This window comes from Sphaeroforma arctica (genome assembly GCF_001186125.1).
Source record: "Sphaeroforma arctica JP610 unplaced genomic scaffold supercont1.221, whole genome shotgun sequence".
In the NCBI taxonomy this organism is placed as follows: Eukaryota; class Ichthyosporea; order Ichthyophonida; genus Sphaeroforma; species Sphaeroforma arctica.
Genome location: NW_014040337.1, coordinates 61,120 through 74,253, shown reverse-complemented (window position 1 = coordinate 74,253; position 13,134 = coordinate 61,120). Strand labels below are relative to the sequence as shown.

The 13,134-nt window shown below is 39.1% G+C and overlaps 3 protein-coding genes across 3 annotated transcripts; 1 reads left to right on the top strand and 2 right to left on the bottom strand.

Annotated features, from left to right (window-relative positions):
- Nucleotides 1–130: 130 nt before the first annotated feature.
- On the bottom strand, nt 131–757 carry SARC_04097 (hypothetical protein). Its single transcript, XM_014302091.1, has one exon. It carries the CDS (start codon nt 633–635, stop codon nt 132–134), a length of 504 nt encoding a protein of 167 aa, XP_014157566.1. The 5' UTR covers nt 636–757; the 3' UTR covers nt 131.
- Nucleotides 758–924: 167 nt separating this feature from the next.
- On the top strand, nt 925–5,739 carry SARC_04096 (hypothetical protein). Its single transcript, XM_014302090.1, has 5 exons — nt 925–1,438; nt 3,371–3,578; nt 4,006–4,250; nt 4,825–4,900; nt 5,464–5,739. Exons 1-5 carry the CDS (start codon nt 1,142–1,144, stop codon nt 5,634–5,636), a joined length of 999 nt encoding a protein of 332 aa, XP_014157565.1. The 5' UTR covers nt 925–1,141; the 3' UTR covers nt 5,637–5,739.
- Nucleotides 5,740–9,261: 3,522 nt separating this feature from the next.
- Nucleotides 9,262–10,245, bottom strand: SARC_04095 (hypothetical protein; the record flags this gene model as incomplete). The annotated part of the gene is made up of 1 exon (XM_014302089.1): nt 9,262–10,245. The coding sequence occupies one exon, from the start codon at nt 10,243–10,245 to the stop codon at nt 9,262–9,264; it is 984 nt and encodes a 327-aa protein (XP_014157564.1).
- Between the last annotated feature and the right edge of the window lie 2,889 nt (nt 10,246–13,134).

Here is a 13,134-nt window from a genome sequence, read left to right as displayed (position 1 = left end):
GCTTCTATTAATATTAATATTATCGTTATTATTGGGAACGTAGCTATCACTGTGTGCATCACTTCCAACCCAGGTTCATTCAAGCATTATCTTTATTTGACATTCAGTATCACATGATTATACATACACACTTACCTGCTGCCTAGAAGAACTTTATTCAGGTATGTAGCTGGGTGCATCATGGCTGTAGTATTGAATTGTTCCTGACTGCCTACCTCAACCCTCCCGAGTTCTTCATTTGACTTCTCGTCATCCCACATCACAATCTCCCCACTATCATCACAGGTAATCACCATGCCCCCAAATAGCAGCATAAGCTGTATATTGTGTTTATGTGTACCTATACAACGCACTTGCTTCCCGCGTTTCCAAGCTATCACCCGACAACCCGAGGCTGTCATCACATAATCCTTTACCATATCTATGCAAGTGATAGGCTCCTGCAAAGGCGGAGATACAAATAAAAGATTCATTTTCGCAGCACCGTATTGTTGGAAAGCATCACCTATGCATGTAGTAATAAAGTGTGTGTTCGTCTTTGTTTGCAATGCAAAAGGCACATGATTTGTGACATAGCCCAATGCTCGATAAGGATGGAATATTTGACTCTTGCCCGCTGAGGAAGTCCCAACCATCTTGATGTGTATGTCTTGTAATACTACTATCGTCCGCGGTGACTGTCTTTACAGATATTTTCTAGCAACGAAGTAAAAATAACCATTCACAGCTATCTTTTACTGCAATGGTGGTGAATAACTTGCAAAAGCTACGTACATAATGTAAATATAATATATATACAATATATAGAGGAAATCCACGTGCATGATAAATTTGATATTTTGATTCGTCGAGAGTGACTGATTGTGCTCTCTCTATATAATGTGTCCTGTGCGGGGCTATTAGTAGGCCATGTAGGGCTGTAGACCAGTGTGTAGCTTCATATTTCAAAATTTACATCGGTGCATGTTTATTGTTTTGTCTACAACCCCTACAAAAGCTATTTTGCAATATAGCAGCGAAAGAATATAACGGCACGGACACTCTAGCGCTTATCATAGTACATGTATTAGAGGTTTCGATATATACGTTTTTTTAATCCCATCTCCGACATAAACTTTAAGTACTTCCAGTTCTACATACTATGCCAGCTATCATGGAGGGCGGTGACGATTTAGATGACGGTCTTATGTATGACAGCGATATTGTCGTTTCTGACGACGATGATAATGAGACGGGTAAACCGAAGTATGAGCTACGACCACCATCTCCAGGACTAACGTCGGATGTGGCAGAGGTGGCCAAAATGGGAAGGATAAAGGGAGAGAAACGGGGGTCTGATTACATAGAGGCCGAGAAAGCTGAAGCACTTGCGAAGGAGAAAGAAAACAGTAAAAGTAATAAGAAACGAAAAACATCCAGTGCCGATGGGACCGCTAAGGTGAGGTGATTGATTGTTCGTGTATGTGGTGAGATTTGTATATGCTGTATTACCACTGAAGAGCATATGATAAGGTATATAGCATGTATATATATATCGCAATTGAATATATATATATGTGTGTGTGTGTGTGTGTGTGTGTGTGTGTGTGTCTATGTCTGAGTGTGTGTGTGTGTGTAACAGAGACTATTTTTTTGGCTGCGGCTGTTTCTATGCCTGTGTCTGTAAAGGTACGTATGTACGTACGTATGTCTGTTTAAATATACATATATCTATATAATATAATATATTCAAAATATTAGTATATGTATATATGTATATTTGTATTTGTATTTGTATTTGTGTTCATACTTATATATGTAATTATTTATACATATGTGTGTGTGTGTGTAAGTGTATATATATAAATATAGATATAGATATAGACATAGATATGGATATAGGTATACATGTACGTATTTATGTACATTTAGGAATTTACCTGAACGAAAGCATAGATATATTTAAAATTTCAACAAAATATATGTATAACTGTATATGTAGTTTTATATATAGATATATATATGTATATATGTGTGTGTGTGTTTGTATGTGTTTGAGTGCGTTTGTAATATATATATATATGTGTGTGTGTGTGTGTATACATACGTATATAGAAATATATAGAACTATACATTTATATATATATATATATATATTTGTATATATATGTGTGTGTGTGTGTAGGTATATATATCTAGATATATATATATTGATATTGATATATATATACGTATACAGAAATATATAGATTTGTACATTGAAATAAGCATAGATATATTCAATTTTTTACATCTATTTTTACATCTATATATATAAATATGTATATGTATATATACATGTCTGTGTTTGTTTTTGTGTGTATGTGTGTATGCATGTATATCGATATACAAGCATATATAAGTGTATATATACATATATGTGTATGTGTATCTGTATCTTTACCTGTGTCTGTGTCTGTGTATGTATAAGTATGCGTATAAACATTCACATATATAAATGTTTGTAATGAACTATCTATGCATACCTTGTGTATATATATTTTATCATATGTATATGATTATTTGACATTATCTATCTATATTTAAATATATTGCTATGTGTAAATATCTATATTCATAATTTTATATATCCAAGTGTGTTTGCATATGTGTATATGTATGTATATCATATGTACATGTATGTGTGTGTATGTGGGAGTGTGTATTAATATATATGTATATTATATATATATATATACATATATATATATTTATATATATGTATGTATGTATGTATATTTATATATAGATGCATACCTACATGTGTGCATACATCCGTACATGCATGCATATATATATATATGTACCCGTATGTGTATATATGTATGGATATATTAATGTATTTGGTTGTATATATATGTATGTGTACGTTTGTGTGCGTGTTTGTATTGTATTTTATGATTAAATATCGATATCAATATATTTATATTTGTATATATATATATGCGTTATATATATATATGCGTGTTTGTGTGTTCATTTATGCATATGTAGCGAGATACGTTTGTTTATATATATATATAGAATTAAACAAAGTTTATGCGTGCTTGTTGTTTGTTTGATATATGTAGTTAGTAAAAATACATATAATTGCATATACTATATTATTATACTATTACATTATGTAAAGTATATATGTTATTGTATTATTGTTCTGTTATGTTATGTAAATAAAAATATATTATTATATTATCATATATATACCTATATCTATATATATTCAACACTTGTTGCTCGCCCGTTAATTGATAGTTGGCGTCATAGACAACCATATTTGTCTCTTCAGCATTTTGTTCGCAGATTTTGCTTTGATTTAAAGATAATAATTAGATTTGTATGCTGTTCCACTCAGGGTACAAAGGGTGCAAACAAACAGAAAAAATGGAAAGAAAAGGAAGCGGCCCAACAGGCACAAATAACCGGTAACGGCGAGGCTCAGGGTGCCTTTGTTTGGACCGAATTCGTGAACGAAAAGGGTAATAAGATGACGGAGATAGAACTCGAGGAAGTCACATTTAACCCCGTAGCCTGCTTTGTCGACCCTTCGGATGCTCATACAGGTATGTTTGAGCCCCCTGACTTGAGTGCGTAGTGGAGGAGGGAGTATGCCATACTTTCCCACTGCGCAGCCGTGCTGCAGATGAATTGTATCATGTGACCGTATCCCTAGGTTCTAATAGACTCGATCCCATGCATAACTCCTAGAAAGACATGTTATGTGGTGCTATTTAGTATGCGTATGAATTGATCGAGAACATTTGATAAATTAGTATCATGCACCATATCTATGTCTACATATTCGTAGACAAACAAGAGTTCACAATTCGGTTATGTGTATGCTTAATTTCAAATGGTATATTGGAGTATATGATTTCAAACCATACATAGCTACACGTGTTGCCCCATTTGGCCAACGTGATGAGCGTGTATCTTATACTTGTGAACAAGTAGTTCTAAGCTTATTCTTATCTACGATGATCACTACAGGAGTGGACAGAAATCTTAAGATGTTGCGCCCTTTTATGAAGAATGGCATCGACCAGTGGAAATCGGTCTTCTCACGCCGAGGTCTGGGACCTCAGAAAGCGTGCAAGCTCAAAGGTGCACCGAATGTTATTATCGTTACACACACGGCGATGGGTGCCGCAGATATATACAAAGACCTGAAGGAATTCAGTCAAGTGTGCCGGGTGGCAAAGCTATTTGCTAAGCACATCAAGGTGGAGGAACAGGTGTGTGCATTGCAGCTCAAACGTTGATTGACAAATAAGGATGGCCATTGCTTCTCTTGTTACTTCAGTTTTGTATGTGTGCTCGACTGCGGTCGTTCTGCATGCCAACACGAAGGTCTTGTGTGCTCCCTACAACTAAAGTATTGTCAGGTGTACTGAGTGTGCGATCTGAGAGGGTGTTCAGCAACGTAGCAGAGCTAAGCGATGGCTTCGGACTATTTGTCTTCGAACTCTTTGCAATATAAGCGGGGAAGCTTTTTTCATTCAATTCGCACATGGCTTCGTCGATACGCACTGAGATGCAAGTGGGCTGTGTATGTGGGAATGTTCATGCTTACATTTCGTTGCTACGTCAGAATCACCCAACACATCTCGATGCAATATACTGGGTTTAAATACTGTTCGTTCCCTAATATCAATATTTATCGATTCCTTTTTGATACGAGAATATTCCATTTTTAATTTGTATCCTTGCCGTTCCTCCATGAAGCATGCACCATTTCGCTGCTGTTGAGTTTATTCATCCTCTGTCAAGCTGAAACTTATTTTATATCTTCGTGTCCTGCCATCACAGATCAAATACTTACAAGAGCACGCAGTGAGGATTGCTGTAGGTACACCCAACCGGATCTCCAAGTTAATTGAAGAAGGTATGTTGAGTTTTCCTAATGTTAATGCTGTTTACCCTTGTGTCAGTAGTCCGTACCTCTTCTCCTGCTAGAATATGCATGCATTCGTGTATTGCTATAATACTGGATCACCACCATCTAGTTTGAATCAGGTTGTCTCTCTCGATACTTTTCGGCAAAACGAGTGATATTCAAACCATAGCAATGTACATCACTAAACTTAATTGCTACACAGAGCCACGTACTATACGCTCATTTCATCGAATCCTTGGCCTTCTGTATTATGGTGTTGTTTGTCGACATTCACCTCGATATAGTCTTCAAACAACAAGCGTGCGTAATTGGCAAATATATCATGGTAAATTTGGCCGTTTCTATATTACATACCTATGTATGCCACCGCTTATTTTATATAGCTTTTAGCTCGCATTGGGAATTGTCGAGCGTATACCTTAGTGTGCTTTTAGTCTGTTTGATTTTATAACCCATAGTGTGTATAGATGCAGCCATCTGCACGACAAGTATTTGCGCTCCGATCTTGACATTTCCGTTCTGAACAATTTTGCGGTGCTTATTTGAATCAGGTGTACTCAATTTAAGCAATTTGACATACGTGATCGTGGACTCGCGGAAGGACATCAAGAATCAGAACATCTTTAACGTCAAACAGATCAAGTCCGATTTTCTCGGCGAGCTTTGTCCCAATCACATATTTCCATTGATGAAGAAGAATCAGACTAAGATGATGCTATTTTAAATAGAATAAACTAACATAGGTGGTTTTTGTGAGCTGTTAAGAAATATGTATCGCAAATCTAAATTGTCAACATCGAAGCGCACAATCATTTCCGAAAGTCCGCGAATACACCTGTTTACAATCTCAGTACAAAACTGAAATCTATAACGTGATCGAAACAGGTCAGACTATGAAGTTGACATATATACTGAGACAGAACTGATCAGACTATCAAGCTGACAAATACGCTGTGACAGAAACAGATCAGACTATAAAGCTGACATATATACTGTGTCAGAAACAGATCAGACGATAAAGCTGACATATATACTGTGTCAGAAGCAAATCAGTCTATAAAGCTGACATATATACTGTGACAGGAACAGATCAGACTATCAAGCCGACATATATAGACGCAGATCCGACGATAAAGCTGACATGTATATTATGACTGAAACAGATCAGACGATAAAGCTGGCATATATACTGTGACAGAAACAGATCAGACTATCCATTCAAATTCTTGATTAACCCTACCAAATGATATCAGTGCTTGATTTGCATTTGAACTGCCCGATTGGGACTATACGACCTTGAATGCGTCAAGTGTCGCCCTTTCAATTATTATATCTATTAGCATTGCCCATGCGACCTCTTGTGTCTATCGGAAGGACGACCAATCAGTTTCTCGCATCAAGTGGATATCGACGAAATGACGTAGCAACTCGTGCATCACTAGATGCCGTAATAGTGATATTCAAACTAAATCTTCTCGCTTCCTAGTTGGCTCACTGGATATCCTCATATACTGCCTCGTCTCCTCGTCTCTCTCGGACACCTCGTGGTCCCCATCTCCTCCTATCGATCAGTGCAGACAACTATCCAGTACATCACTTCTAGAATCCACGACAACACCTACCTACGGAGAGGTCTACCACTACATCCCTTCTCTAACACACCTCTCCCGCAACCTGTACTCCTCCAACCTGTCAATCACTCCCAAGCTCCATATCAGCTGTCAATCAGTAGAGTACTGATCCCCACCAGTTCGGTACTACACCAGCACCGAACTCCAATACTGTCGGACATTACATCTCCCCAGAAACGGGATGCTGTCGCATCAGCGTTCCTCCGCCGAACGCTAAAGTATAATAAAAAAAGCAGGTTACCAACTTGTAAACGCATGCTTATAGTTCATATTGTTCATAACCGGTTGTGTGAGGGCCATAGAGTTTGTCAAGAACACGGAACCATGCAGCTGACAGCATATGCTTTTCTGTAGCAATCAGTTGAACTTCTGGGTCTGCAAAAGTGACCCTGAGCTCAGTGCGCCCCCTTTTGACCCGCATTATAGGGTCAATGCCTGTGCACAGACGAGACATAACGTCTGCCACAGGATTCTCTTCTTCTTTTACATACGACACGAGTATATCAAAATCTCTCAATATGCCATGATGTAAAAATACGGCTCCGGTCAGTCTAAAATATCAAGATCAAATGAGATAACACATTGGTTTTTATTTGTATTTAAAATAATTTAATGCAAGCTATTTTTCCAATATTTCCAAAGCGTTCTAAATTCACTTTGATGGCTCCAATAGCCCGACTATTTGGTATGTCTCATCTACTTGGACCTATTTGAGACGATAGTAGATGTAGGATATCATAAACTAAATTTTATAATCTCTGAACTACTACTTACAGGTTTTGGTCTTCCCGCCAATCTCCAAAATCCAATAAGTCTTTTTCTTTTTTTAACTTTTCTTCAGATGGAACTTCGTTTATATTAGCTAATGTATTAACTTGACTTACGTTCTTATGCCTATCTATAAATTAGACATGTGGTCATGAATACTTAGTACTTCTAGTGAAAATTATTCAATAAAGAACAGCTAGAGGTACGTCCTGTGTGATCGAGGATACTAAGGCTCTTCCCAAAAGGCAGTCCAGATCATTCTTACACAAGCTATCACTGCTAAATCCTAACTGACTTAAATTGTATCTTAGTTTATATAATATAGTTTAAAATATAGAAATATACAGTGCTGCGCTGTCCAGATGAATTTGACGTCTTTCTCAAGTAGTGCCGCAATACTAGCCAAACCCCGAGTAAAGTTTGGAATATATTCACTCCACCAAGCCATGGTATGATAATAAGACCTGGCTAGGTCCTGTGACGTAGGCACATTGAGATTTAGCAGATCACGAAGACGTTCATTTGTGATGGTACTGCCACGCCAATCCACCGACCGACCTAAAAGTACCACCGCTTTCCTGTACGCTGTAAACATACACTTACTTAACCGAAGCTGTACCCTTTTAGTCTTACACGCATGCACAAACTTCTGAAGACACACCCAGTGTTCTTTAGGATCATTATGACCGAACGACAAGTCATCTATGTACCACATCACCGCTTTGAGAAAACCAAAGACCGACCCCAGCGCTTGCTGCATTCGCCAGGATGCCTCTTTTAAGCCAAACGGCATTCCTATGAGCGAGTAAAACCCCCATGGTGTGTTAAACGTCAGGTATTTCCGGGATTCTGGGTCCACAAGGATCTGACAAAAGCTCTGACCCAGGTCTGCTGTTGTAATCCAATCCTTGCCTTTCACATTGGCCAGGTACTCTTTCTCCGTATGTATATAATAAGAAATATGCCTGCAACTGGTCATTGGTTAATTTCAGATTGATGCACGTCCTCCATCCATCATCATCGACCGGGATTACTCCTGGCTTCTTGAATACGGAGTGCGTCGCCGAATACCAACCTGGGTCTGTTACCCTGCCAATGATCCCAGCCGCCTCCCACGCGTCCACTTTTTCTTTTAAGATCGCCGCTTTAGTGGGATCTTTGTCTGTATAGTAAATAGCCTTCGGCACAGCCTGCGGCTTCTCTTGTATAACCAGGGGTGGTACATCCATAAACTTGGGTTCTAAGACATTGTAAGCCACTTCTTGTATATCTCGGATGAGATTCGTGACCGCACGTGCAGATGCGTTGACCGCGGCCGCTAGCTGATAGATGCCGTCAAAGTTGTTCCAAAATCTTCTTTTGTCTGGTGTTCTATTTCAGCCCACGACATGCGGTCCACCAACTTAGGCAGATGTATAGGGTCGGTAACTGTATGCACTTCCTTTATCATGCGCTGGAATACTGCTTCCCTAGGTACATGCAAGGCCCCAATCATGCTCGATGTCCGATCGATCTGCTTCGCTGCACCCATCAATTGATTTCTTGGAACCACTGTCAAAGTATGTCCCTTCCACAACAGATTCCATTCATAGCGTTGTAATGTGTTGTATCCTATTAGAATTGAAGTCTCATAAGGTAAAGACGACACTATCAAACACTCCTGTAAGAACACCTTTGCCTGTTTGTACCAAGTTTCAATTATCAATGGTAGGCTAATAGACCCAGAGGGCCGCAGTGCCCAACGCCCCAAGTATCGAGAATGATGTGCCTACATACGGTGATATGGGTAGTGCTAGGCGCATGGCGAAATCACGGGAGGTTTAAAGTTGGTACTGCTGCAGTATCCACATAAATTTCTATTCTCATTCCCTTCACACACCCTTGCACTACCGCACCGTGTCAATATGCTCCATCACCTCTAGCTACATGTTGCAATTGCTCGTAATTGAACTATTGTTGATCCACGCTTGCTGTCGCTAACGTCGCTACAGGAGGAATTACTGACATTCCATTGGGATTGCCAAGAGCCACTGCGGGACCCGAAAGCACCACCGGCGATGCTCCTGGGAGTAACCTCCTTTGGCCTCCTTGAGAAACTGGAGTACAAGTCCATATTCCTACCACTCCCATGTTCTGCATGGGTGGAAATAGTGGTTGCCCTTGAGGCAAACTTCCTTGTCCTCTGTTGTCGTTACTCAAAGCTCCTTCCTTGCGCTCATTTGCCCGCTTTTTCTTGAGCACTGAACACTGGTACTGTCTGTGCTCCATGGAGTTACAACCATAACAACCCCTATAATTAGACCCCAGGTTTCTCTTCCTCTTCTTGTTGTTGCTGCCTTGAGCAGCACCTTCTGGTTGAACATTGAATGGGGCAACAGGAGGCAGGTCCTTTCCATTGGTTGCCTCATCTTCGTTCACGTCCCTTAACAGTTGAGCAGCCCTAGCAATTCCTCCCATCTGATAGACAGCTCTGAAGGTATCTCTCAGATGGATAGAGGTGCTATCCAGTACGATCATCTTTACACGCGTTTCCATTGATGCCGCTACCTGTATGATCGTCTCATCCCAGGATGTCTGTCTGTTTTCTTCAGATAACATCACCGATATGCCTGCTTTAATGAACACTGATGGACCACAGCGTATCATTAGTCCATACGCGTCCCCTTCATGGACCTCACTCATATTCTCAAACCGTGTCAACATCTGCTGATATGAAAGATGGTCTACATCCATTCCATATGCCAGCCGTATGGCAGCTACACATAGCCTAGAATGGGTATTACCTATGGGCAATGTAAAATCTTCCACTCCTTCAGTGTTTTCCATTTCAGAGTATTCTTGCAATTGTTTGATAATCGCTTCTACTTGATATACAGTCATCAGTGGGGCAGAATCAATTCTTGCCAAGCGTCCAGACCAATTCTTGGTCGCCATTCTACTTTTCAAAGTTGAAACACCTTTAAACCACTCGTTGGCTAGCAGCGCTTCAAACCCATTATTGCTAAATTCTTCGAAATAAAGGAGTCGTAGATATCTGTCCTAGATCAGAACTTCACATAAAGATTTTGCCGCGCTATCAGATGTGTCCAACAAAGGTTGAAATATCTTAGAGAGATGGCATAGGGCGGCCTTAGTTCAAACAGGAGATCGAATGTCCGCTGGGACAATATTGTACACAGCTCTGCTGACCTCTGCTGATAGATGCTCATGTATAATAATATCTATAGCTTTGCCACATTCACTAGGTGGCAGCAAACCAACCGCTACATGGTCTCTTCTTACTGTCACTGCAGACTGCGTCTTGTACCACACATACACACTTTCATGCTTCTTATTGCTGAAAGTCTTGCTCTTCTCCTCTGCCTTACTAACCATACTTGTTCTGTGCACACAAGAAAGTTGAGCCGTAGTAGGGATAATACTATTTATTTCAACTACAAAAAAATAAGTTACAATGTATGTATGATATAATGTAGCTAGGAGAAAAGCTGTGACGTAATCAAGATTGCTCACTGCAAAAGCCTTTTATATATTTGTTCAGATAACAAGCTGTAAAACCCTGTTACACTGCCACGTACTACAATACTTCTGTATTTATACTATTCGTCTCCACGAACTCATCAAAGCCAATTCCTTGGTTCCTACAACCTATATCTTCCGTGCACAGCTTCATGAGAACTTCCTCATCTTTCTCACTTAAAGCAAGTACGGTTGCTTTAAGTGGAAGTTCCAAATTAGGTTACATATCAGGTTTATGTAGTACTAAGCGACTGGATTTAGGTTACAAGCATCCTTATATGTCTGCGTAAACCACTCAGTAAATCAGTGAGCCTATATCTTGTCTAGGTTCTCTTTACATAAACCTACACCTATCAGAACACTACCTGCATAATCCTAGGTAAGCGTCGTGTTATTTCCAATCATTAATTTACCCTATTTCCATGTCGGTAACTATCGTAGTAAATAGTATGGTTCATATTTTGAGTTTTATAGGTTCTCTTTACTCCAGAGTAAATTCTGCTCTCTGAACCCTTATATTGTCACGCACACACACAACAGTGACAACACAAAACAAAATATTGTTTTTATAATATGTATATATGATTGGTATTTTTTCAAACAAAAAAAAAGGCTATGTGGTCCAAAATATAGAGCTCATAGGGGTTTTCCGATTTAGGATTTGAGTCTTATAAATCGTCTCCATACTTAGTTCTTGTTTCGTGGCCTAAATATGGAGAAAAGGTGCATCTACCTACTTACCAAGTACCGACCTATGTACCATAGTACCAGGTCGAAAATCACATAGCCCTCTAATAAATGAAACAAAAATCAGGCCTTTAAAAATTGAACATTTCAGGCCAATATATCATAGAATTGACACTTGCAATACAAAAACGTTGTAACAATCAAAAAAGTACAATTAAAGGCCCAAGTCCCAAGTGCCAAGTGCCAAGTGCCACAACTCACAAGTTCGGACTCCGGAGTTCCAACTTCCACAAGTTCCGACAAACTGGAGAAGTCTTAAGCCTGTCTTACTCTCGCCTGCCTTATTCGCCTGCCTTACTCTCGCCTGCCTTATTCGCCTGCCTTACTCTCGCCTGCCTTCTCATCTGCCTTGACTCTCGCCTGCCTTCTCGTCTGCCTTGACTCTCGCCTGCCTTCTCGCCTGCCTAGACTCTCGCCTGCCTTTATGCCTGCCTTGTTGAGCTTTTTACCCACTAGCTACCTAAATACATTTATATTATTAAAATAAATAAATAAATAAATGTAAAGCCAAATCCAAATTAGGTTATTTTAACATTTAATTCGTGTTGTATCTAGTTAGATTATGAGCTGCATACTCAGAATTGCGATAGGTCAAGTGGGTAAGAAGTTACACTTGATACCGCAAAAGCTGTAAGTTCAATTATCGCTGTTGGATATTTTGATAACTTGTTCGTATAGGGAGAGTCAAAGGATTGTAATGGTTGGTCAAGAAACGGTCAGGGAAGGTCAGGATATTCCAAGAGTGGTGTCCTAGTGGCTCACAGATACAACAGGGTTGTTCACCAAGGGTGTTCTGGTGGACAACAAGGGTTAACGTCCTCGCTCTATTGGAGAATAATACTAAAATTCAAATTTAGAGTAATTTTTATTGGAGGTTTAGTATCAAATTGCTTTTAGGATTGGTTTTATTTTGCGCTCTAGACCAGCAGACTAGCCGATGAGTTCAAAATCCATGGCAACTGAAAATACACCTCTATACTACAGTCAAAACAGACTACATAGGAAAAACATACGATACTATGATATAAATACGGTACATATACACTCTGTTGCAGCACTGAATATCTCATCAAATAATGTACCGGATAGTATAGTAATACTTGGAAACGTCTTGTATTTAAGGATACTTTCGTTCAGTGCTAAAATATTCAACTATTTTTTTCTTCTTCAAATTCGTATACGCAAGCATCGATTGTCAGAATTGTGCATCTAATTGCAAATATTACACACAAGTTGCAGCAATCTCTTAATAATTAATGTACCAGATAGTATAGAAATACTTGACAACGTCTTGTATTTGTGGATGCTTTTGTTCAGTTCTAAAATATACAACTTTAGTCTTTTTTCGAAATCGCATGCGCAAGCATCAATTGTCAGAATTATGCATCTGATTGCAAATATTGCATACAAGTTACAGCAATCTCTTGATAAGTAATGCACCAAAAGTTATAGAAGTACTTGGCAACGTCTTGTATTTGCGGATTCCTTTTGTTCACTGACTAAAATATACAACTGTAGTTATTTTTTGTTTAGACATCTGCTACTACTTAATTTGAC